The 26,639-nt window shown below is 39.6% G+C and overlaps 1 protein-coding gene across 7 annotated transcripts in view; it reads left to right on the top strand.

The window, feature by feature from the left end:
• adcy7 (adenylate cyclase 7) overlaps positions 1–25,280 on the top strand; it is a 160,049-nt gene extending 134,769 nt beyond the window's left edge. For all 7 annotated transcript variants that reach the window (XM_072279593.1, XM_072279596.1, XM_072279599.1 and 4 more), the window contains 9 exons: positions 4,349–4,399; positions 5,874–6,043; positions 9,881–9,971; positions 10,063–10,221; positions 14,132–14,278; positions 14,390–14,497; positions 19,884–19,998; positions 20,378–20,502; positions 24,371–25,280. In XM_072279593.1, the coding sequence (XP_072135694.1) occupies positions 4,349–4,399; positions 5,874–6,043; positions 9,881–9,971; positions 10,063–10,221; positions 14,132–14,278; positions 14,390–14,497; positions 19,884–19,998; positions 20,378–20,502; positions 24,371–24,502 (1,098 nt within the window). In that variant the 3' untranslated portion in view covers positions 24,503–25,280. The remainder of the gene's footprint in view (positions 1–4,348; positions 4,400–5,873; positions 6,044–9,880; positions 9,972–10,062; positions 10,222–14,131; positions 14,279–14,389; positions 14,498–19,883; positions 19,999–20,377; positions 20,503–24,370) is intronic.
• Positions 25,281–26,639: the final 1,359 nt, after the last annotated feature.

Genomic DNA, 26,639 nt, shown 5'->3' with positions numbered 1-26,639 from the left:
CTCTGCTGTGAGTAGAAAAGAACACTACGTCTTCATTTTAATTCTTCCAAATAAAATAGTCATAGTCATACTTTATTGATCCCGGGGGAAATTGGTTTTCATTACAGTTGTACCATAAATAATAAATAGTAATAAAACCATAAATAGTTAAATAGTAATATGTAAATTATGCCGGGAAATAAGTCCAGGACCAGCCTATTGGCTCAGGGTGTCTGACCCTCCAAGGGAGGAGTTGTAAAGTTTGATGGCCACAGGCAGGAATGACTTCCTATGATGCTCTGTGTTGCATCTCGGTGGAATGAGTCTCTGGCTGAATGTACTCCTGTGCCCACCCAGTACATTATGTAGTGGATGGGAGACATTGTCCAAGATGGCACGCAACTTGGACAGCATCCTCTTTTCTGACACCACCATCAGAGAGTCCAGTTCCATCCCCACAACATCACTGGCCTTGCGAATGAGTTTGTTGATTCTGTTGGTGTCTGCTACCCTCAGCCTGCTGCCCCAGCACACAACAGCAAACATGACAGCACTGGCCACCACAGACTTGTAGAACATCCTCAGCGTCGTCCGGCAGATGCTAAAAGACCTCAGTCTCCTCAGGAAATAGAGACGGCTCAAAATATTGCCTTGATTTACTAGATTCTGCCACCACATAGTGATTCTCAGAAAGGCAATGGAGCACTAAACTGTGGGAAGTACAGCATTGCAATATGCAACATTTTCTCATTTAAAATGTTTTGCTATAATAATAATAATGAGAAAGAGATAAAAGGTAATGCATTTTAAAAATGTAACCTAATTGATTTCTCACAGCACTCTACTTGGGCAGTCAAATTCAGAAGAAGGACCCAAGGAGTGCTCAATTCAGGATGGGCGGATGCATTTCAGTAACCACTTTAAAATACTAATTTCTGCCCTTAAACCTCTAATATAAATTGCCCTATCCAAATTGTTGCTTCATGCTCAGACTGGGTTATTACAGGTAACAAGGCTAGGAGTGCAGATTTAATTGGTACAGTGGTGTGACTATATTTTTAGCCTAGTACAGAGAATCCTCATGGGCATAAATATCACCTTCAGTAAATGTTCTTCATGATGTGTGGACTGGAACTACATGTTTTGAAGAAAGCACCCTTCTGGATTAGAAGAGATGAGAGAAGGACCTAAAACTATTACTATTTTTCACTGTATTAGTTGTGCATTTGTATATTTATACTTGAGTATACACAGGCAGGAAATGGTGAGAAGAATGGACATGTAATTGAACAATCTCCAGACACAGTCAGGAAGGTGACGTGACATAAACTGACCAATGTAAAACTAGGGCTTCTGTAAGAAGGGGTTCTATCATCTTTAGGCAGACTCTTTTGGAGTAAAGTTCACTTGTTGCTTCTCTCGTATCAAGAAAGACCAGGCCCATATGTATACGTTTTCTTGTCAATGAGGATAGACTACCATTAGTGTATTTGTATATGGGAAGAAGCTTTATAACCAGTAGTTGAATTTCCTGAAGATTTTGATTAAGAAATTTAAAATCATTAAGAGTATCTGTAGTCTAAAATTTCGTAAACGGACTCACCTCTTCATCTATTCTTACAGCGGCAGTTTGTTCCCAGTACAGATTTCTGATTAGGCGGAAGTTTTTCAAATCTAGATCTAGAGTTTACGAAAATCAAGAGAGGCGTTAGACAAGGGTGTGTTTTCTCTCCTGATTTGTTTAATGTGTACAGTGAAACAATATTACAAAAAATAAGAGACATTTTAGGAATCAAAGTTGGTGGTGAAAACGTCAGTAAATTTAGATATGCGAATGACACTGTTAATTGCAAGTACGGAGGAAGAACTACAAAACTTAATTGATATAGTTGTTGAAGAAAGTGCAAAAATGGGTCTATCTCTCAATTGAAAAAAGACAGAATGTATGGTGATAATCAAAAAGAAGGAGAATCCTATCTGCAGGCTGAGAATAAACGGGGAAGACATGAAACAAGTACAGAACTTTTGCTACTTAGGAAGCTGGGTGACATCAGATGCGACATGGACATCAAAAAAAGAATAGGGATGGCAAAAGATACCTTTATGAGAATGAAGAGTATACTGACCAACACTAAACTAGGCATGACAACCCTCCTCAGAGTACTGAAATGTTACGTTTATCCAGTTATGTTATATGGCTCAGAATGTTGGACAATATCTAGTAACATGAGGAAACGAATTGAAGCAGCAGAGATGTGGTTTTTGAGGAGGATGCAAAGAATATCATGAACGAAATGAATATCTAATGAGGATGTCATGAACAGAGCAAACACAAAAAGAGAAATAATGTATGAGATCGTGAAAAGGCAATGTGACTTCATTGGACATGTGATTAGGAAAGAGGAGTTAGAGTGCACGGTAATTATGGGAAAGATTGAAGGGAAGAAAGCAAGAGGAAGGCAAAGACAAATGATGATGGAGACAACAGCCAGAGAACTGGAAATGAATACCAATGAATTGATCCACTTGACCCGAAACAGGAGTGTGTGGGCCATGGCAGTCAAAGCTCAAACTGGGCATGGCACATGATGATGATGATAGTCTAAATTAAGAACATAAAGTGCTGATAATTCTCAGGAGGCCAGGTTACATTTATGGGAAAAGAAACAAGACTTTCAGTTTGAAGGCCAATTTTCAGAACCCTGAGTCTGTGTAAAATTAAGGCAAGGCGATGAGTGAAGCTGAGTGAAGAGACTCTTGAGATGAGAGCATCCTTCCTTGTCTTGTTTTCCCTTCACATGGAAAGGCCTGGGCAGGAGTCAGACAGAAGTGAAGTAACTCACTGGCTTTTTAGGAGTCTCATGATTAAGCACGAAGAGGTATTAATATTCTCTCTATTCTGGAGGTCAAAGTGGACACCAGTAGCCAATCTTTTTCCATGTTGTTTCTATTGGTGAAGGAGCTTATGGGACAGTATAACATAGCAAAAGGTCCTTGGGCCCACAATGCCATGGTTGCTAATTTTAAACCACAAGTCTCTGATCTCTTTCTCTGAAATCCATGCCTGTTCATGTGTCTGTCTCAGTACCTCTTAAATGTTGCTGTCATACCTGCTTCCACCATTTTCCATTGACAGTACCTTCCAGGCAAAAAAAGTACCAGCCTTTAAATTTACCCCGTCTCCTCTTAAAGCTATTCTCTTTAATATTTGGGATTTCCACAATAGACTAAAGATACTGGCTATCTAACCTATATATGCCTCTCACAATTATATATAATTATGTCAGTTCAGACCTCAGCATAATTTTTAGTTAATTGTTCTGTCCATTACACTTCAATCCCCCCACTTAATCTGTAATATTTCTGACAGATCAGTGACTTGCTCCAGAAATGTCAATTGTTTCTCATGTAGCATGGTATAGCCCAAGACATTACAATTTCCCCAAACTCTTTTACCATGGTTTAAGTGAGACTATAAATCGAATCATCCTGTCAGGCTGATAGTCTCCACTGAAGTTATCTTAAAATGAATTGTGTTGAATTATTTTTCGTTTTGGTGTAGCATTTTAGAAGGTGACAGTTGAAAACAAAATTGTTTGAAGTTGAAATACTTTGTAGGTATTCTACAAATCTGTCAGTTTATTAGTTATTGATGTGTTGATTTCAACAGGTACACTGTACAACTGGTATATCAGTGTAAAACAAATCTTTTAATTTGTTAGGTGAAATTATTTGCAGTTAATGTAGTCTCTGAATCATTGTTTAACCATTTAATCAATTAAAAATATAATAGTTTTAATGTTATTTGGTATAATGTGAGCTGTTGTATCCTGTAACTCATCCAGACTTCAATAAGGTTAGTTTTAAAATCACAGCCACTGTTCCCTCTAAGCTGCATGGGTGTGGGGTGTGCAGCAGCACAGTAACTGAAATACTCCCATGCACGTAGCCCTTGTTACCACATAGCTATAATTTTCTTTGTTATAATGTCTTATTAAAGTGCAGCACAGTTTTCAGATTGTGTAAAAGTTTCCTGCTCAGAGCTATGGTTGGTATGTGCATCCTTTAAAAAAACCTGAGAGGGAACATTACTCATGGCTTGGGGTTAGTAGAATCATACAGCTCATATGCAGACACTTTGGCCCACCAGGTCCGTGCAGACCCTCGAGCACCTCTCTAAAGAATTCTCCTCTTAATTATTATCTGTGCGGTTTATAATATCATTTTACTAAAGAATTGTGCATCTTTGCTTAACAGTGGTTAATGGGCCAAGGATGATTTAGATTAAAGACTGTCATTTACCATATTTTAGAACTGCACAGTGTGGGTGAAAATTATGTTATATTGAATGTTAATATTTTATTTTTAGCCCTACTTACAAAATAATACCAACACAGCGTGTGAGAATTATTATCTTCCTGTGAGTATATATAAATTTCATTTGTTCATTTTGATGTTTGCAATTTGAATTTTGCCTTGCTTTATTAGATTATGCCACCAGCTATTCTAAAGTACCTTTATGACAATCCTATGTTAGTGCCTGAATGGGTGGTGACATTTGTGGGCTGCTTCCAGCTCATCCTTTTGTGTGTAGGTTGTTAATGCAAATGGTACATCTCACTGTATGTTTCGATGCACATTTGATAAATAAATCTGAATCTGGTTCTCAGGTAATGAAACACTAAATTTGTTTTCTATAGTAATGAGATTTGCAGCATTTTCTCTTGTGAAACAATGAACTGTAATGGTAACATGAAGAAGGGAAAAAAAGGCAATGTAATTTTTTATTGAAAGCTAATTGATCCCTCAATATAGCAGCTGCCAGGTAGTCGAGAGCAAGTGTAATCTTCAGGTGATCCACTTTAAGTGCCCAATTCAGGATGTGTAGATGTACAGTATTTCAGTAACTACTTCAAAATACTTCTTTCTGCCCTTAAAGCATGATTATAAATTATCATGTTCTACTTGATGCTTCCAAGTTGTACAAGGCCTTGGTGAGACCACACCTGGAGAATTCTGTGCAGTTTTGGTCCCCTAATCTGAGGAAAGACATTCTTGCCATAGAGAGAGTACACAGAAGGTTCACCAGATTGATTCCTGGGATGGCAGGACTTTCATATGAAGAAAGACTGGATCGACTAGGTTTATACTCTCTGGAATTTAGAAGATTGAGGGGGGATCTTATTGAAATGTATAAAATTCTAAAGGGATTGGACAGGCTAGATGCAGGAAGATTGTTCCCGATGTTGGGGAAGTCCAGAACGAGGGGTCACAGTTTAAGGATAAAGGGGAAGCCTTTTAGGACCGAGATGAAGAAAAACTTCTTCACACAGAGAGTGGTGAATCTGTGGAATTCTCTGCCACAGGAAACAGTTGAGGCCAGTTCATTGACTATATTTAAGAGGGAGTTAGATATGGCCCTTGTGGCTAAGGGGATCAGAGGGTATGGAGAGAAGGCAGGTACAGGGTTCTGAGTTGGATGATCAGCCATGATCATATTGAATGGTGGTGCAGGCTCGATGGGCCGAATGGCCTAATCTTGCAACTATTTTCTATGTTTCTATATTTCTAACCAGGTCGATAATGTAGTATTAATTAGTAGCTTGATGTGAACATATTTTTAGCTTGGTGAAAAGCAATCTCATGCCATTCTGAAATAGATCAGGATCTTGAAACGTGGTTGATTTCCTTCAGGGTGTGGTCATTGGAGATATTGTTATGTCAGCTGGTTAATTACAGATGTGTTGATTACAACCAAAAATGTGCACGGCAGATTTGTAAATGTCTAATTTAGATTGCTGTTTGAAATTAGTTTGATATAATTAAGTTTGTAAATCATTGATTGTTTAATAAGAAGGTGCATTTTCTAATTCTTCTAATTTTACTTTTGGCAGTATTATGTGTGCTGTTGTATCCTGGGGCTCATCACCTGTTCAGTCTTCCTCAGAATTAGCTTTGAACTGAAAGCTCTCCTCTTAATTATTGCCTGTGTGGTTTATAACATCATTTTCCTGAAGAATTATGATTCCTTGTTCAAGCAGTACAAGATATTTCTGTACGGCAGGTACGATTTTACCAATGGAAAACTGTAAACCTCTGCCGTTGATGTATGTATTCTCTCTCTGATTGCCAATTCACTGAAATATCGCTTTCCTCGTTGTTGCTTCTGACCGTAGGTAACCAGATTGTCACCTTTTAGCAAGCTCTGGGTTGAGAATACAATAATAATAGGCATATGTGTGGAGGTCATTTCAGAATTTATGCAGGAGTGCAAAAACAAAAAAAAACCAATGTGGGCCAAGTGAAAGAATTAAATCTTCCAGTTGCATTGAAATGTAAGAGATTGCTGAAAACACCCAGTGGGTCAGGCAAAATTGGTGGAGTCAGAACGATGTCAAGTCAATAACCTTCCATAACTAAGAGAAAGAACATCAATCTTGGGATTAATTCTGTTAATTTCTTTATGGACACTGCACGAACTGTCAAGTATTTTCAATGTTTTCTTTCAGATTTCCAGCCTCCAACTTATTTTTCATTTCCTCTAATTTTTATGTTCTGTTTGCGAAGTATCTTTTTTTTTTACCAAACAGGTCACCTAATAGCTGAACCTTTAGAGTTCTTCCATGTGTCCATTGGGAAGCAGGCAAGGAATGGGACATCTGAAGCAAGTTTAGGCGATTCCGGTCTGAGAACAGAAGTCCAATGAGCTCACTCACAGTTCACACTTATATAATCAAGGAAGCCCACGTTTCTTTTCTAATCTATGTATACCGGCCAGCTACATTTCAAAAATTAATTATTTCTTAATGATTCATGTGTAGGGAGGATTTTACATTTCCACTGAACTAGCCTTGTTTGTTTCCAAAAATCTTATCAATCTAGACTCTGCCAACCAATGTGGTTTTGCTCATTTTGGGAAAAAAAAAGTTATCACATTCTCTTAATAGCTTACATCTGCATACTTCAATGCCTTGTGGACCTTATGAATCAGCACCTTATGCTCAATCTCAAAGAAGAATCTTGACCTAAAATGTTGACTGTTTATTCATTTCCATAGATGCTGTCTGACTTGCTGAGTTCCTCCAGCACTGTGCGTGTGTTTCTTTGAATTTCCAGCATCTACAGACTTTCTCATGTCTATCTTGTGCTTTACTTACTTTCGAACTAACTTATTATTTCTAAAATCAAATCAGTTGGGTAACTCACAACAAATAGAGAGCCAGTGTTGTGTGTTCACTCCCCTCTGTGGGAATCAAGCCTCAAGTAAACAACAATCTTCCCAAACTAAGGATGTTAGCATGTTTTACATTGTGGAGAAGTGCTGTGGAAACAGCAGCATTTCATGTACGTTTGGCAGTACTTATTTTCTGAGCACTCAGACAATGGATTACAAATTTGCCATATAGCTTACCCAAGAATTTCACAGCATCTATAAAGGAAAGCTTGAATTGCTTCAGGATGGCACCAGCGACCAACGTGGCCGATGTTGATGTCCTGCAGAGAGTTCACTAAATTACGTCTTTTAGTACTTTTATTTCTTCTTCTTTCAAATATGCTTCTATGACTAAGCGTTTGGAACCTATGATTTACATTTTGATGGTGTGTCTTTGAGCTGATTGAGCCATCTGGCGCTTTGCTGTCTCTGAAAGCGTTTGGTGCAGCCTGGTGGCCTGGAACCAGGGCGCGACCCCATGATCAACTTCATTGCTTCTCTCCGATTGAGGCGTCGAGCAAGTTGAAATCGATGAAGACAAGAGCGGAGTGCAGGCAGGTGTTCGGTGCTGCCTGCCGGCTTTTGACCAGTCTTCCTCCCTCCCTCTCTCTCTCTCTCGCTAGCTACCATCAGAAGAAAATACAGGAGTCTTGGGTTCCACATTGCATGGATTGATCTGTGAGGCTCCTGGCTGTGGACTTGTTTTGGGGGACTTTGAGGTTCATGTTGCATGTGTATTTCAATCCTGGTTACCCTTTTTCTTGCTGTTTTTTGGTTGGTTTCATCAGGACGATCGGTGAGGACTGGCGCATTTTGACAACGACTGGCTCTGCGGCCTGCGATCAGCTAGTGGTGCTGAACTGAACCGAAATAAGCTGAAGACTCCTGGTTTGGTGTTTGATATTCTACGTGTTGTTTGCTCGCTTTTTGCCATTTGTGCAATTTGTTCTTTTTATTGAGCATTGGGAGTTTGATGTTTTCTTTGCACGGGTTCCATGGATTGTGGCTGCCTGCAGGAGGATCGCTCTCAGAGTTGTATTCTGTATTATACTTTGATAATAAATGTACTTTGAATCTTTGGTTCTTATCAAGAATGATGATGAGACTGAGTATAAAGAGGAAGGTGACTGGTGTGTGACTGGTGGATTGTGTGAGAAAAACAACCTAAGCCTGAACGTGGAGAAGACAGAGGAAATCACTGGGGACTTCAGGAAGATGCAGATGAACCATCCTCCTCTGCAAATATATGGCTCCTCTGAACAGAGAATTAAGTGCACCAGGTTCCTGGGGGTTCACATCACAGATAACCTCTCCTCGTCCCTTAATATCATCTCCCGGAACAAGAAGACACAGCAGCATCTCCACTTCCTAAGATGATGGAGGCAAGCAAGGCTCCCTCCTCCCTTCCATCTTAACTGTGTTTTACAGGAGCACCATTGAGAGCGTCCTGACAAGTTGCATCTTCATCTGGTACGGGAACAGTTGAATATCGGAGCAAAAGTCCCTACAAAAGACTGTGAGGACAGCTGAGAGGATCATAGGGATGTCCCTACCATCTACTGGGGGCATTTATCAGGAGTGTTGCATACTGCAGGGACCTTCGTATTACTAAGGATCCACCCATCCATCCAGCATCCTCTTTGACTTTCTACCATCAGGCAGGAGACTACGATGCATCAAAACCAGAACGGTCAGGGTGAAAAACAGTTTCTTCCCACAGGCCATTAGGCTTCTTAACTTCCTGTAGCATCATATTCGAAGTGTTACTGGTTAATCTGTCCGTACCATACAATATTTACTATTGATGCACTTTAGTTATTTTTATATATGATTCATCTGTACATATTATCCTTACCTTCATAAGTTATCTTGTGTTATGTGTGCTACTGCGCTTTACACCCTAGTTTGAAGAAAATTTGTCTCATTTCTGTATACATTATATGGTTCTATACATTGTATATTGTTAAATAACAATACACTTGACTTGATTTTCTAGGTCAATCTTGGTTGCTGGCCTGCCACACTAAGTGTTAGTTGTGCCCGATGTCCAAGGCCTCAGCCGTTCTACATTAGGTGTTGTACCTTCCCTCAGGTCAAAACATGGTGTCTAATCTTTGTGTACAGAGCCAGGTTTGAAAAGGTGGCCACTCTGCATTGGCAGGAGAGCTCTGGAGTCTTGCATATGGTGGTGGGAGGAGTGGGGCCATGAGTGAGTTCAGCTGCCGCTCTGTTTGGGTAGAATTGAAGGGAAGGGAAGGGAAAAGAAAAGGATTTATGTCGGGGAATCGGAAACCAGGATCCCCTTGGAGGTGTATGGGCTGGATTCAGGTATGCTGTCTGGAGACTGACAGATGTTGCGGAGAACTTTTCATGGAATGCGGAATTCCAAGGAAAGTATTTTATTTGACCTGCAGGTTTGCTAGGTGGGGAAGCCCTCAGCTCTTAGTGGATGAAAATCCATCTTCAGTTGCAAAATGCTGAGAAGAAATGGTGCTTTACCTTCGAACTTTGAAAACCTTCTCCATGAATAATGTATATTTGTAAAAAAAATGCAGAATCATTTTTGCTTGTGTTTGTTGTGAGTTGATTATAACTGGGGCCTATAGTGACAGAAGATGTGAATTTGTCAGACTGATATTTCAGTAATTAAGTGCAACTTATTTTGTAAATTTTGTTTTTGTTTCGAAGTGTGGATCCAAGCCCCATTAAAAATCCAGAGATAATGGGTAGCTTTTACCTCTTCCTGTTTGGATTTACGCTGCTGCTTTTAATAAAACAGGTAAAAAAAAATTGCAGCATTAAAGTACCATGACTATTGCAAATGGCTGAGCAGGCTGCTGACAAAGCAGTTCTTCTTTTTCTTATTTCAGAATGAATATTATTGTAGACTAGACTTCCTATGGAAGAATAAATTTAAAAGGGAGAGGGAAGAAATTGAGACCATGGAAAACCTGAATCGTCTTTTGCTGGAAAATGTGCTGCCAGGGCATGTAGCTGAGCACTTCATTGGTGAAAATAAAAAGAATGAGGTATGGATTCCTCCTCACCCACAAGCACTCGCAAATTGTATGTTAATCATAGCCAGAGATTTTTTTTATGTATTCAGCAATATCTCATAAGAATCAAAATGAGATGTGAATTATCTGAAGGAGTGTTTAATTCTTGGCAGTGATTTATTTTTGTGGGGAATCTGTTCAGATATGTGCACACCCGAGTATTAGTTACTGAAGAAATAATCTTAAGTATCTTTAATTTCTAACTCTACCATTAATATACTATCTTTTAAAGTTAACTGTATTTTATCATGCAAATGCTCAACTGGTACCGATGTAGGAGTGAAAGACATAGATTGTGTCTGGAATCTTAACCTGACTTGCCTTGTCCAGCATTGGTAGAGTTTCAGTTTGGCTTTTTTATTTATCCTTCTTGCATTAAGAGTGGATCCCATGGAGGAGTCATTATGATGTTAACATGCAGTGCCATTGACTATCAAAATAAGACTATTATTGACATAGGTCATGGTCTCCGAGGCCAACTTCGGAACATCTTTCAAGAGGGTGAACCCTTGCAAGGCGTCAGGCCCTCATGGTATACCTGGTAGGGCACTGAAAACTTGTGCCAACCAAGTGACAGGAGTGTTCATGGATATCTTCAGTCTCTCACTGCTGTAGTCCGAGGTTCCTACCTGCTTCAAAAGGGTAATATTCATGTCAGTGGCACTCGCATCTACTATGATGAAGTTCTCTGAGAAGTTAGTCATAGCTAGAATCAACTCCTGCCTTAGCAAGGACCTGGACCCACTGTAATTCGCCTATCGCCGCAATGGGTCTACAGCAGATACAATCTCACTGGCTCTCCACTCTGCCTTTGATCTCCTGGGCAATAGTATTACCTACATCAGGCTGCTGTTTATTTATGACATCTCGGTGTTCAACACAATCAAACCCTGAATTCTAATCAACAAGCTCCAAACCTGGGCCTCTGTACCTCTCTCTGCAACTGGATCCTTGACTTCCTCATTGGGGGACCAGAGTCTGTGTGGATCAGAAGTAACATCTCCTCCTCACTGACAGTCAACACCGATGCGCCTCAAGGATGCGTGCTTAGCCCACTGCTCTGCTGTCTCCGCACCCACGATTGTGTGGCTAGGCACAGCTCAAATACCGTCTACAAATTTGCCATTGACACAACTATTGGTGGCAGAATTTCAGATGGTGACAAGCAGGCATACAGGAGTGAGAGAGATCAGTTGATTAAGTGGTATCTCAGCAGCAGCATTTGCTAATGCACGTAAATAAGACCAAGGAATTGATTGTGGACTTCAGTAAAGGAAAGTCGTGGGAAAACACACCAATCCTCATCAATGAATCAGCAGTGGAAAGGTTGAGCAGTTTCAATTTCCTCAGGGGTGTCAACACCTTTGAGGATCCATCCTGGGTCCAACACATTGATGCAATTACAAAGAAGGTGTGACAGCAGCTATATTTCATCAGGAGTTTGAGAAGAATTGGTATGTCACCAAAGATGCTTGCAAAATTTCTACAAATGTACCATGGAGAGTATTCTGACTGGTTGCATCACAGTCTGTTACTGGGGGGGAGGGCACTGCATAGGTTTGGGAAAAACTGCAGCAAGTTGTAAACTCAGCCAGCTTCATCATTGGCACTAGTCTCCCCAGTGTCCAGGGCACCTTCAAAAGTGGCATCCATCATTAAAAACACCCAATAGCCAGGACATGCCTTCTTCTCATTGCTACCATCAAGAAGGAGATACAGGTGCCTGATGACACATACTCAACGTTCAGGAACAGCTTCTTCCCCTCTGCTATCAGATTTCTGAATGGACAATGAACCCATGAACACTAACTCAGCATTTATTTCTCTCTTTTTGCTCTACTGTACTTACTTTATGTATATATTTATAGTAATTTTATTATTATTATTATGTACTTTTCCAAATCAACAAATGTCACAATACGTACCAGTGATATTAAACCTGATTTTGCAGGTGTCTTTTGATCAAGAGAAAATATCATAAGAAATGCACTTGACCTTTTCTTGTAACTGCTTCACATTGTGAGGCTTGAAATTCTGACTAGCCAAACTGGCTATTATTATCTGTTCCAAAAATAATTCCAAAGTGCAAAACTGATTTACTAATCGTAAGTTTCATGTCAGTGGGCTGAGAAAACTTAGAGCTCATTAACAGTAGACCTAAAAGTTAAGTAGGGCGTTACACAAATCAATATTCACAACTGGGCAAGTATTGAAAACCTACTAGAAAATGCTCTGAAATGTTTTCCATTAACTTTCTATTTAATTCCTGCAATTTAGCCAGGGAGTGGTGAACCTGTGGAATTCTTTGCCACAGGCATCTGTGGAGGCCAAGCCTATGTGTATATTTAAGGCAGAGGTTGATAGATTCTAGACTGGTCAGGACATGAAGGGATACAGGGAGAGGGCAGGAGACTGGGACTGAGAGGAAAAATGGATCAGCCATGATGAAATGGCAGAGCAGACTCAATGGACCAAATGGCCTAGTTCTACTCCTGTGTCTTACTGTCTAGCTCAGAAGGTCCAACAATTATTTGATCGTGTAAGACTTTCACGTATGCAATAGTGTGTTTGTGTGTGTGGGGGAAGCGCGCGGTAGGAGTAGTAATCAGGTGATTAAATGGCAATTGTAATGTTTCCCAATTCTCTCTCAATTTCACTCCCATGTAGCTTCAATACTGACTTCAACAACCATTCAGATCTTGTTTCACATTGCAGGACACAACATTCTAATGTTGTTTGTACACAAAAAAAGCAAATTTGCTGGAGATGCATCAGATAAGTTTTGTGTGTTGATTAGCTTCATTTATTATATAAGACTATAATTGTATGCAACTTTTGGTCTTATCTAGAAAAAGAGATGTACTGACTGCAGTGATGGTTCACCAAACTGATTCCAGAGATTAGTTGTATTTGCTGTATAAGAGACTGAGTGGACTAGAGTTATTTTTTAGAGTTTGGGAAAAATGAGAGTTGATCTATTCAGAGCTTAAAATTCTTTAGGAACTCGGAGTGGATATAGAAAGGTTGTTATCCTTTCTTATTCTGCATGCTTTAGGTGTGCATTTAGAAGTGTTGTTGAATCTTTTAGTATTTGTGACACGGTCTCAGAATAAAGAGTGGGCAACTCGAGACTGAAACGAGTGGAAATTTCTTCATGTAGTTACTGAGTTCAAAAAAAAATTGCTCAGTTTCTGAATAATAAAGAGATCCAAGGATAAGGGAAGAATGAAGGGAAATCGAGCAGAGACATCTGATCGGCCATGATGTTGATGAATGCTGCGACAGGTTCAATATATGTTGTATATTAAAAGCATGGCTGAACTTGCATTGTTTGTAGAGCCCTCTATAACTCACTGATAATCTCCGTGCTACAATTCAATGTTATTCTGCTTATATAGTAAAACCAGTGCTACAGGAATGAAATTTTAGAACAGATTGTTACTCTATTACTCTTGACTGCTTTTAGCCAAATGCACTTACCCTTTACAGCCACTCACTACCTTTGTGTTTGCATTAATATAACAGCATAAATGAAACGTTAATCTTGCAGTGAGTATTGCACTATAGTTAACTTATTCTTTAACTTCTGGTATATTCATTGTCAAATCAACTAATTGTATCTCTGACCCCACAAATATATGGTATCCCTCATGTGACAGTGATTTTGATGCTGTTAAGTACTCTGTAATATTCAACCATGGGTGAACAATACAGTGACTGAAGAGACAATTGCACTGAGTATCCATGTTTTGGTGAGGTCACCACAGATCATGGGTGAACAGGAAGCCAGCTGAGGTGAGAAAATGCTCAGTGAGGTGAATGTATATAGACATGTAAATGTTTATTTAACGTTGCCTTCTTGTTTTCACATTTTTCGTCACAGGATTTGTATCATCAGTCTTATGACTGTGTATGTATCATGTTTGCCTCAGTTCCTGACTTCAAAGAGTTCTACACAGAATGTGATGTAAACAAAGAAGGGCTTGAATGCTTGAGACTATTAAATGAAATAATTGCAGATTTTGATGAGGTAACTACATTAAAGCAATTTTATTTTAACTGGCGTTTAATCTATTTTTGCTTATGGTATATTCAGCTAACTTTTACAGCTTCTTTCCACTGTCATTTTATTTTTCTGCAGCTTTTGTCAAAACCAAAGTTCAGTGGTGTTGAAAAGATCAAAACTATTGGGAGCACCTACATGGCAGCTGCAGGCCTTAGTATTGGCACAGGTCAAGAAAATAAACAGGTAATACTGACTGGCTTGTACGTTACCAGCAGTTTCTACTAGCAGCTTGCCGCATTCAGACTCTGTTGGCAAGATTGTCTCGGCCATTAAGTTAGGGTGAAGTGTCTGGGCATACATCTGAGTACATATGTAGCCATTGACATCAATTTACATAGAAAACAGTCTGTTTAAGAAGTAGAGGAAAGAAAACTAATGAACAAAGTTACAGAAACATCTCCCAGTAACAAAAGGTTACTTTGGCAGAAGTGCAACTTGGAGGAGAGTGAAACATGAGTAATGTACTGTAATACAATCTTGGTCACGTAGAGTCAATTCTGTCAGCAGGTTCAACCAATGGTGCAACTACTCAGTCACATCTAATGTTCCCTCTAATTTGTAATGACCAGTGTGCGCTAAAATCTTGTGCTGTGCAATTTTTTGCCCAGTGACAATGTGTGTGCACTGAATAATTCTTTCAGTAAAAACAGTATAAATAAGCCAGTTCTAAAATCTGTAGACAAAACACCGCGAGCTCCACGTTGTCGACACCGTCCACATCAGAGACCAGAAAAGGAAACGTGATTGTGTACGATCGTGAGATATACCAAACTTGGCAACGAGGTAGAGGGCGACAACCTTTTGTGTGCAGTTCAAATTCCTTTGTGCGCTAGTAGTAAAAAAATGTGTGTGTGCGCACACCTGAGAGGGAAACGTTGGTCACATCCACTCTGTCACAAAAGGGCATTGTCACAATGTCACATTGTCACATTGTCTGGTATTTATCACTAAACACACTTAAATACTTTGAGGGTTGCGGGCAACTAAAATAATTGCTTATATGCACAGTATTTTTTGGGATCAATTTTTTTAATATGTTAGCAAGTCCTTGAATGTTTCCAGATACTGCAAACCTTGAATAAGTTAAATCGCCACACTTAGTCATTCGCAAACTTGGCTTTCTCTTCCAAGCTCACTTTATCTTATCTCAAAAATGCAAAAAGAAACAAGTCTAATAATTGTGTTCTCAGAAAATGTCCTTTTATTATGAGTATCCTGTTCAATATGTTTTTGAATCAATATATTCCTTTATTCCTTTAATCTTTTGAACAGTTGTTTTATTCTTATTCAAGGAACAAGAATACCTAGATTGTTCACATGTGAATCTGGGCAGGTAATTTTGTTGCTTTTAGAAGCAAAAGCAAAATGCTGCCAATACTGGAAATCTGAGTTGAAAACACATCTAGTTCTGAGATGAAAACAGAACAGAGTAGTGCAGGACCTGTGCTGTGAATGGTGGGGCATTAAGGAGTGTAATGGAACAGAGGGATCCAAGACTATAGGAGCAAAGTTTACTGAAAATAGCATCACAGGTAACAGGGTATTAAAAGTATGTCTAGCATGCTGGCTTTCATCACTCAGGGCATTGAGTATAGAAGATGGGACTTTAAGTTGCAGTTGTACAAGTTGTTGGTGAGGCTCCACTAGGGGTACAATGCACAGTTTTTGGCATCTTGTTATAGGAAAAGCTTGGTTAAACTGGGAAGAGTACAGGAAAGATTTACAAGGATGATGCCAGGGGTAAATTGGCCAGATTACATTAGATTCAGATTTATTTGCAATGAAACATTCAGTGGAATGCCTTGTTTGTGTTAACAATCAACACAGTCCAAGCATGTGTCGAGGCAGCCTGCACATGTCGCCATGCATTCTGCTGTCGGCATAGCATGCCCACAATGTTCGGAGGAACCACCTGAGCAGCAGCAACAAACCAAAAATGCAACAACAAAACAAGCCCCTCCCCTCCCCTGTTCCTTGGAATGTTAGAGGAATGAGGGATGTAAAGGTTCCTAGAAGTAAATTTTTATATTTATAAGTGGTGTAGATAAGGTGGGTGGTAACGGTGTTTGCCCCCAAGTTAGGGGAGTTTAGATCTACACAGCACAGGTTTAGGGAGCATGTAAAGAATTAAAAGGGACTGGAGGAACAGAGAATGGTGAGTATACGGAATGAGCTGCCTGAGGCAGTTAGAGTTTAAGAAGCACTTGAGTAGTTACATGGAGGAGTGGGGCTTGTGGGGATATGGCGGAATGCAGGCAATTGGGACTAGCTGAGTTGACTCTGTGGTTGGCACGGACCAAAGGGCCCATCTGTATCTTTATCCACCAGAGAAAGCAGGATCTCCCAGTGGCCACACGTTTTAATTCCACATCCCATTCCCATTCTGATATGTCTATCCATGGCCTCCTCTACTGTCAAGATGAAGCCACACTCAGGTTGGAGGAACAACACCTTATATTCCGTCTGGGTAGCCTCCAACCTGATGGCATGAACATTGACTTCTCTAACTTCCGTTAATGCCCCACCTCCCCCTCATACCCCATCCGTGTGTGTGTGTGTATGTATATATATATATATATATATATATATATATATATATATATATATATATATATATATATATATATATACACACACACAGACAGATGGGGTATATATATATAGAGAGGGAGAGAGAGTTTTTCCCCCTCTGTCCCTCTCACTATACTCCTTGCCCATCCTCTGGGCTCCCCCCCCCCACTTCTTTCTCCTGAGGCCTCCCGTCCCATGATCCTCTCATATCCCTTTTGCCAATCAACTGTCCAGCTCTTGGCTCCATCCCTCCCCCTCCTGTCCTCTCCTATCATTTTGGATCTCCCCCTCCCCCTCCCACTTTCAAATCTCTTACTAGCTCTTCTTTCAGTTAGTCCTGACAAAGGGTCTCGGCCCGAAACGTCAACTGTACCTCTTCCTGGAGATGCTGCCTGGCCTGCTGCATTCACCAGCAACTTTCATGTGTGTTATCTGTATCTGTGCTGTGTTGCTCTGTGACGCTAGTGTACTCTTCACAATGTCCTTTTTCATTGTAGAAACCACACGTTTTGTTGAGCACTTGTTTAGTCCACTCGAGTTACCTGCTCGCCACTCTAATTAACCACCTTACTTCCACTTTGCCCTTTCTGCCTCCTGCACTGCTGTAATGAGGTCCAATGCCGTCCAGAGGAACAACACCTGCCTGTGCATGTCACCTTTGAGACTCCATACTGAATTCTCCAGTTTAGGGTAGCTTGCTCTTTACTTCCAGTAACTGATCTGGCAAGTCTGCCTGTCAACAGTTTTCTATAATCTGGCCTACTGGATGTGTTTCAGAGCCTTACTCATCAGAGACAAAGAAGTATAATCTGTTTCTTCACTGCCAAGTTATATCATCCAGTCTTGCCTCATGAGAGACACTCCCTTTATTCTTCCCAGGCCTCTCCTACCTTCTTGCTACTGAAAGCTAATTTGTTTTATTTTTTCTCCAGTTTTTCTGAAGGGTCTCTGACCTGAAATTGAAAACTTAAAGTGCTGGAACTACATAGCAGGTTGGGCAGCATTTGTGGGGCAAGTTAAACAAAGCTGATATTTCCCTCCTAATAAATGGATACTTCCCGTTTTTATTTTATGTTGGCCATTTTCATTTCAATGCCAGTGATAAGATGGTAATTGTGTCATGTAATTTAAAAAAAAATCACTTTATTGAGTCTAGAGTTATCAATTCAAGTGAAGTTGAAGCAATATATGTTAATGCAATATTGCAGTGCCTAATTATTCAGAATAAAACCGAAAAATGCTGGTGTATATTTTTCCTACCCCTGAAAGAGAAGGCGGAGCTTTACTAAAGGAGATGATGATGTGCATTTCTAACAGTTTTTGTTTTAATTTATATTAGTCTTTTATGGAGTGGTGGCAATTGATTTATTGAGAATATGAAGTAGCACTGGTGGTTTGCTGCCTCATCATCCTCTTTTCATTTAGTGATAGATTTGTTCAGCACAGAAACAGGCCCTTCAACCCATCGTATCCATGCTAACCTTTTTACCCAAATACACTGTTGATCACATTAGGTTCATATCTCTCTGTTCCTCCCATACTGAAGTCCTTCTATCTGTCACTTATATATAGTGATGTCTGTGCCTGTGATGCTGCTGCAGGTAAGATTTTCATTGTACCTGTGCCGAGGGCTGGATTGGAAACGGAACACCCGCAGGAGACCTACAAGGTCATAGGGAGGACATACAAACTCCTTACAGACAGTGGCGGGCATTGTACCCCGATCTTATAGATGGCGCTGTGAAGTGCTGTGCTAACTGCTACACTACCATGCCATGCACACTTCCCTTAAATCCCCTTTAAAATTCCTTCCTCTCACCATGAACTTTTGTGATACAGCTACAATGAGAATAAGATCCTGACCATCGATTCCATCTCTCTGTGTCTCTTATAATTTTCGATACTCAGATAGGTCGCTCCTCAATTTCTTTCACTCCAGGGAAAACAAATCCAGCCTAGCCAATCTCTCCTTATGAATAATGGCCTCTAGTTCAGGCAACACTGTGGTGAATCTCCTCTTCACTCTCTCCAGTGTGATCACATACTTCCTTGGTGCAGTGACTAGCGTTGCACACAATGCTCCAACTCCAGTACAACCAGTGTCCTGCAAAGTTGCAACATAATGACCCAACTTTCAGTTTTACTGTCAACACTTGTCTATCTGTGTTGCCACTTTAAGGAAACAGTGGACTTGAACCCACAGTTCACCAACGTTCCTTAGCTTCCTACCATTTATTGTACATGTCCAATCCCCGTATGACTTCCCAAAATGAATGATGTAGTACCAAAGAAAACCATAATAAAATACACCTCACTTTATGTTACTATCAAGTAGTAGCACGAAAGTCAAGGGTGTCAGCAGTAGTTGCTGTTTACACTACTAGTTACAAACCTCCTATCAGAAAAGCAACTTTTACCACTGTTCTCTGTTTCATCACCAAGCCAGTTTTAAATCCCATGTTGCTAAGCTTCTTAACCAATCTACTGTGCAGGACCCTGTGCTTCACTAATGTCCATAGAGACAATGTCTGCTGTCTTGCCTTTATCTATATTCTGAGCTACCTTCTCTATAGCTCCATCAAATTAGTGAGGCCGGATTTCCCAAACCCAAATCATGCTGACTATCCCTGATCATCTCTGCTTTTCCATTTGTAAAAAATACTCTCTACAAACAAATGCTACGTCCAAATACTCTATTTGAATGTCGATCCCTTTTTATTAGTCCTGAAAAAGAATGCAGATGCTGTAATTGTAGAATAAAGGCAGAAAATGCTGGACACACTCAGCAGGTTAAGCCAATGCTGTGAGAAAAACAGCTATTTCAAGTCAGAAAATGATTTGCAACATTTGTTCCCTTTCTCTTCCAGTAGATGTGGCCTGATTTGTTGGCATTTGCAGCACTTTTGAGTTCTTACTTGGTACTCTTGATGTTTTATGGTTACATTTTATTATTTTCCTTTTGTGTGTCTAAAATGTTGTCACTTTATTGTTTTGACAGGATAGTGAAAAGCCTTGTGCTCACATTGGCATCATGGTGGAATTTGCCACTGCTCTGATGAGTAAACTAGATGGCATTAACAGACATTCTTTCAATAATTTCAAACTACGTGTTGGTATGTTATATTCTATAATTATTGTTGATTGCTTTATTAATTGTGGTTAATAACACCAGGCAGTTAGTCATAAAAAGGTTTGCATGCTGGATTATTTACAAATAGTACCAAAGATGTTAATGTATAATTCAGGCAAAATTCAGAAAAAAATCAACTATGAGAATATTTTTATAGTAGTAGCAGCATTATCCAGCTAATTTTTATCCACTGGGGTAAATGGAAAAATTATTATTGACAAATCAGATATCATCAATCATGTTATTATTAATGAGACTAGTTGCTCATTACAGACAATGTACCTTCTCCATCCTATAAAATCATAAATTACCCCCAAAGTCTTTTGATAATTTCCTCAGTATGCAATTTTTGTTCTGGACAGGAATAAACCATGGGCCTGTGATTGCTGGTGTTATTGGAGCACAGAAGCCTCAATACGACATATGGGGGAATGCAGTTAATGTTGCTAGCAGAATGGAAAGTACTGGTGAACTTGGTAAAATCCAGGTAAACGTTCCTTGTGGATGTGACTGGGAATTCATTTCAGGTGTTGTGTGGAGCTTTGAGCAATGATTAGGAAACAGTATCCACATACATTCTCCTAGCCTGGTAACATACTCTTACTGTACTCTGAACATAAAGACATTAATCCACTATAAATATAGTTTAACATAAAAACTATATTTGTTGAGGTTATATTTTTGTGATTGATCCTGATGCATTTGAAATGCAATATGGAGTACTATGATTGCAATAAAAGTATATTTTGTAACTATTACCAACATGTGTGCATTAGACATTTCCAATAATATATAAAATCTCGCAGCCTAGATTTTGGGTCGCTGCACCCACTAGAGAGGCATTGACTGTAATCTGATGCACTTGTCTTCTGTATATTCTTACTCTTTTATTCATGAAGCTTTCATTCATTTCTGCTTCGATGGCCATATACAATATGTGAGTGGCCTTTCATCATATAATAATACTTTATATCAACTTTCTCCCCCTTAGGAAATGTAATGTGTCTTCAAATTGGTATTGTATATGCATAATACTACAGGTTGAGTAATCCTTATCCAAAATTCCAAAATCCAAAAATCTCTGAAATCCAAATTTTTTTTTGAGTGCTGACATGAAGTCACAAATGGAAAATTCCACAAGACACTGGGCTGGTCTCTGCTCACCACAGACAGTTCTGAGAAGTGACATCACATGTAATGAACAGAAGTTAATGAAAAATTAGATTAGATTAGATTCAACTTTATTGTCATTGTGCCGAGTACCGATACAAAGCCAATGAAATGCATTTAGCATCTGACCAGAAATGCAAAGAATGGAAAACCTGCATAAAATGCAAAATGAAGATCTCAATTGTGTGTCATCAGCATTGGAGTGAACACATACCACTTAACAGTTTGCTGATCATGAAACAAGCAAAGTGAACTGAAAATTGAAGGTAATTGTGAATATTCAGATCTTTTGAAGAAATTTAAGAAAAGGCACAGTATTAAATTTTTAAAGTGTATGAAAACCTAGTACCAAAACAAGTCTAACAGAACAGAGCAGAGCCTTAAACAGCAAAGCTCCAGAGAGCAGGACAACTAGGACGCAGTCACAGGAGGCAGAGGAACAGTTACATGATTGCCTTGAGTCAGTGGACTGGGTACTCACTGAGGATCTGAATCACTACACCAGGGTTATAACAGACTTTATTAAAACAGCTGTAGATGAGTGTGTCTCCATAAAATTGTTGAGGGTTTTCCCCCATTTGGAAGCCCTGGATGAACAATAAAATCCAGAATTTGCAGAGAGCAAGCTCAGAGGCATTCAAGTTTGGAGATCGAGAATGCTACAAGAGGTGCAGCATCTCTCGTGTGAAGTGGAGATTCCGGACTAGACTGGGTCCAAAGTGTGACAGGGTTTGAATGCCATAACCTCCTACAAAGTTAAATCTTGCGACATTGGGGGACAGGAGAGCTTCACTTCCAGATGAGCTCAATGCCTTCTATGCTCACTTTGACCACCAGAACAGGGAGGAACCATCGCTCACTCCCACGTCTCCTGATGATCCTTTGGTCTCAGTATCTGAAGATGATGTGTGGGCTGCCTTTAAGAGAGTGAATCCAAGGAAAGCACCTTGGTCTGGCTGAGTACTGAAGACCTCTGCTGACCAAACTGGCTGGTGTATTCACGGATATCTTCAGCCTCTCACTCCAGCAGTGAGTGGTACCCACCTGCTTCAAGTAGGCTTCGATCATGCTGGTGCCCAAGAAGAGCATGGTAACCTGCCTCAATGACTAGCACCCAGTGGCACTCACATCCACAGTGATAGAGTATTTTGAGAGGCTGGTGTTGAAATATATCAGCTCCTGTCTGATGGCAACTTGGATCCACTTTAATTTGCCATCTCCAAAGCAGTTGCCATCTCATTGGCTCTTCACACAACCATGGAGTATCTGGACATCAAAGATGCGTACATCAGGATGCTTATCGATTAATTTATCGATTATAGTTCACCATTTAATACCATCATCTCCTCAAAATTAATCAGTGAACTCCAAGACCTGGGCTTCAATATCTGCTTGTGCAATTTGATCCTGGATTTCCTCACTTGCAGACCTCAGTCAGTTCGGATTGGCAACAACGTCTCCTCCACAATCTCCATCAGCACAGGAGCACCACAGGGATGTGTGCTTAGCCCCCTGCTCCCCTCACTTTACACCTCTGACTGTGTGGCTAAGTACAGCTCCAACACCATATTCAAGTTCGCTGATGACACCACTGTCGTGGGCCGTATGAAAGGGGGTGACGAATCGACATACAGGAGGGAGATTGAAAACTTGGCTGAGTGGTGTCATAATGAAAAGCTCTCACTTAATGTTAACAGAGCACAGGAAATGATTGTAGAATTCAGGAGAAGGAAACCAGAGGTCCATGAGTCAGTAATCATCAGAGGATCAGAGGTGGAGAGGGTCAGTAACCTTAAATTTCTGTGTGTCAATCTTAGGGGACCTGTCCTGGACCCATCATATAAATGTAATTGCAAAGAAAGCATGACAGCACCTCTACTTCCTCAGCAGTCTGCAGAGATTCAGCATGTCATCAAAAACCTTGGCAAACTTCTATAGATGTGTGGTGCATTACGGCCTGGTATGGGAATACCAATGCCTTCGAGTGGAAAATCCTACAAAAAGTAGTGGATTTGTCCCAGAACATCACAGATAAAATCATTGAGCACATACACATAAAATGTTGCCATAGAAAAACAACATCTATCATCAAACATCTTCACCATCCAGGTCATGTTCTTTTCTTGCTGCTGCCATCAGGTAGAAGGTACAAGAGCCTCAGGACTTGCACCACCAGGTTCAAGAACAGTTACTACCCCTCAACCATCAGGCTCTTGAACAAAAGAATATAACTATACTCATCTATTGAAATGCTCTTATGACCAAAGTTCTCACTTTAAGGACTCTTTAACTTGTTATTTCATGCTTTTGTTAGTTATTTATATCTGCATTTGCACAGTCTGTTTTTCATTGATCCTGTTTACAGTTACTGTTCTATAAATTTGTTGAGTATGCCTGCAAGAAAAATAATCTGGGGGTTGTATGTGGTGACATGTGTGTACTCTGATAATAAATTTTACTTTGAACTTTTGAAGTCTATGATGCTGATTGTTTTTTATACCTTACATAACACCTCCCCCCCCCAAAAAAAAGTGCAATGCAAATACACGGCATTTGGGTGGAAAAGGAAAGCCTGTCATTGTTGTTGTGTAACAGCTGATTCAGATATTCTCCGAATGTTGCTGTGCTACTTTTGTTACCCTGCACACATTATATTTTCAGTATATTAATGGTATGTAATAATTTTACTGTTAAGTACACATGTAATACAAAGACTGCTTACTGGTAGTACATAAATTCAGAGTCGGAAATTATGGCGAACCTAACCTATCTCATTATATATTCCAAAATCTGGCCCCAAGCATTTTGGATAAGGAGTGCTAAACCTGTAGTATAACTTTCGTTATAGGAAGAAGATAGTTCCAACATAGTTTTATTCAGTAACGAGAACAACTCACAAGATTACATTTAGTTTGCAAGGAAAGAAGAATAAGAGGTGTGATCTATTGGAAAAGATATAGATGTGATAATGATAGATTTCAACTAGGACAAGGATACCCCAGATGAAGCATGTTCTTATCAACTATCAAGGGGTTGAGGAAGGTAAGACGGGTGTGTTTGACTGTTCTGGTGGGAGTAAAGTCAAGGGAACAATAGTGGGTTTCTGGACAAGCTTAGAGAGGACAAGAGGGGAGATCAGAAAGTTGCTAGTAGATCTGTGTTATATTACTATTTTCTAATTTTAGGTGACAGAAGAAACTTGCAATGTTTTGCGAAAACTAGGATATTCTTGTGAATCTCGAGGACTGATCAGCGTGAAAGGGAAAGGGGATCTACAGACTTACTTTCTGTGCACTGACATGAACAAGCCACACTGAATCCTCGACTGACCACATAACCAAGTCACTCACACTGAATGCAAAATGGGCTACTGAGTTCTAGTAGCAGAAAGTGATATTTCCATTCACCAAAAGATTGCCAGTTGCACTGTAGGCATTTATATGTATTTTTTTAAGAAAAGTGGCAGCAATAAGTGTTATTTTCAAATATGAAAAACACAAGATTAATACTGAGATTACTTTTTATTTAAAAATTTGAGATACAAGAAACTTTTTAAATAACTGTGTAGTGTCTCATGATCTCTTAAAACACATGAAATTCCACTGCCTATTGTAATTTGGATGATAATACAGAAGCTATACTTGGAAAATGCATTCTGTCCAATTGTATGTAAATTTTAGCAGTGAGTCTTTTGCTGTGTTTTAGGTCTGAATTATAATATACAGATAAATAAGATACAAATGAATTGCAAGATTGTAAATGCACGTGATGCCATGGAGATGTTTATATAATTTTTTTTGGACTTTGAAACTGAACAAATGCATTGTCAACAGGATTGTACTTGTCTAATCAGCAGAGTTGTTACATTACATAGACATGCTCTTATCTGTGTTCACTTTTTAAAAATAGTTTTGAGAGCTGTAAACTGTACTGCCACAATAAGTCAATAATGTAGTGCTTATTAATAGTTACTACAAAGTTCAAGTCTGTCTTTATTTATATCATCTCTCCATTATCATTTACCAACAAAAATCACTTCAGACATAGTGCTTGTTAGGGATTATTCTGAAGTTATGTTAATATGTAAATATAGTAGATATTAATTCAAGGAAGAGCCAGTCTTCTGTTCTTAATTGTAAATTGCTAGCAGTAAATGGAAGTTAAACTGGCCTCAGTCTAACAAATATGGTTTGCAAAATGGCGACCATGAGATGTTTGCATGTGAGTTGAATAATGGGGTTGTGTTAATTGCCTTGCAGCAATCCAGGCAACAATGGGCTGAAATAATTTGCATAATTTTAAATAAGTTCAAGCAAGCTTGCAACGAAGAAATGCATTTGAACATTCAAAGTTGTCTCCCATTGTAGATATGCAACTCAAAGGAAGTGTTGTCAACCCAAAGTATTAAAGGTATTGATGTAATTGTAACTACTGAGACCATATCAAATCACCTAATCATTGATCTTAAGTGTATAAAAATGTGATATACGTTAGGGTTTGTGAGTCCCTACCAAGATTATCTCCAGAGTGATGCCCGCATGTTGTGGAGAATAAAGACTTCTGTATCACCAGCTTCATTGCCTCTCTGGTGACTTCGTTCACAGTCACCACATTTGGGGGCTTGTCTGGGATACGTTGATGACCCATTGTGTGGCCAGTGACTAAAGCAGTAGTACCCACACTTAGATCTCTTCAGGTCAATGATCACAAGATCACAAAATATCAAAGAACATTGCAGAGAGCTGAACTGGGAGATATAAAAGTGTGTGTGTGTGTGTGTGTGTGTGTGTTTGTATAAGGTACTAGACATTTTTGAGTAGCTTGTTGAGACAGAGCCACCTGTTGTGAAAGTGGTTATTGACCATTTGGGACACCAGACGAGTGTATAGGCAGGTATAGGGTTCTGAGTTGGATGATCAGCCATGATCGTACTGAATGGTGGTGCAGGCTCAAAGGGCCGAATGGCCTACACCTGCACCTATTTTCTATGTTTCTATGTATACTTGTTTGGGAGTCTGCATACTTGTTTGTGAGTGTGCATGTGTATTTTAAGAGTAAGTTTTTAAACTTAGAGTAATAGACTTTTGTATGAAAGGAAATGCAGCAGGCATCAATGAGTTCAGTGGCACAGAAGTGGAATATTGCAGAGTACGTACTCTATGGTTTTTAAATATGTACTGTTTAATTTTACCCATCCCTTAAATTTTGCTTAATATGGTAATTAGTGTGGAAATATTTGCGGGAGAAGTTATACCCATGCATATCTGTTGGGATGGCACATACTGAGGACAGACAATGACAGGTCGGGAATCCTGATGACTTGAGCCAGCCCTTGACCCTGATTGCTATCATTCACAAGCCCTTCACCCCCGAGAAAAACCAGGGCATTTTGCCCGAGCTGCCCTCACTTAAAATCACTTGTGGGAATTCAGAATTGTGTTGCAAGCTCGAAGA

Source organism: Mobula birostris, chromosome 15 (genome assembly GCF_030028105.1).
Source record: "Mobula birostris isolate sMobBir1 chromosome 15, sMobBir1.hap1, whole genome shotgun sequence".
NCBI classification, from domain to species: domain Eukaryota; kingdom Metazoa; phylum Chordata; class Chondrichthyes; order Myliobatiformes; family Myliobatidae; genus Mobula; species Mobula birostris.
This window is presented reverse-complemented; position numbering and strand designations above follow the sequence as displayed.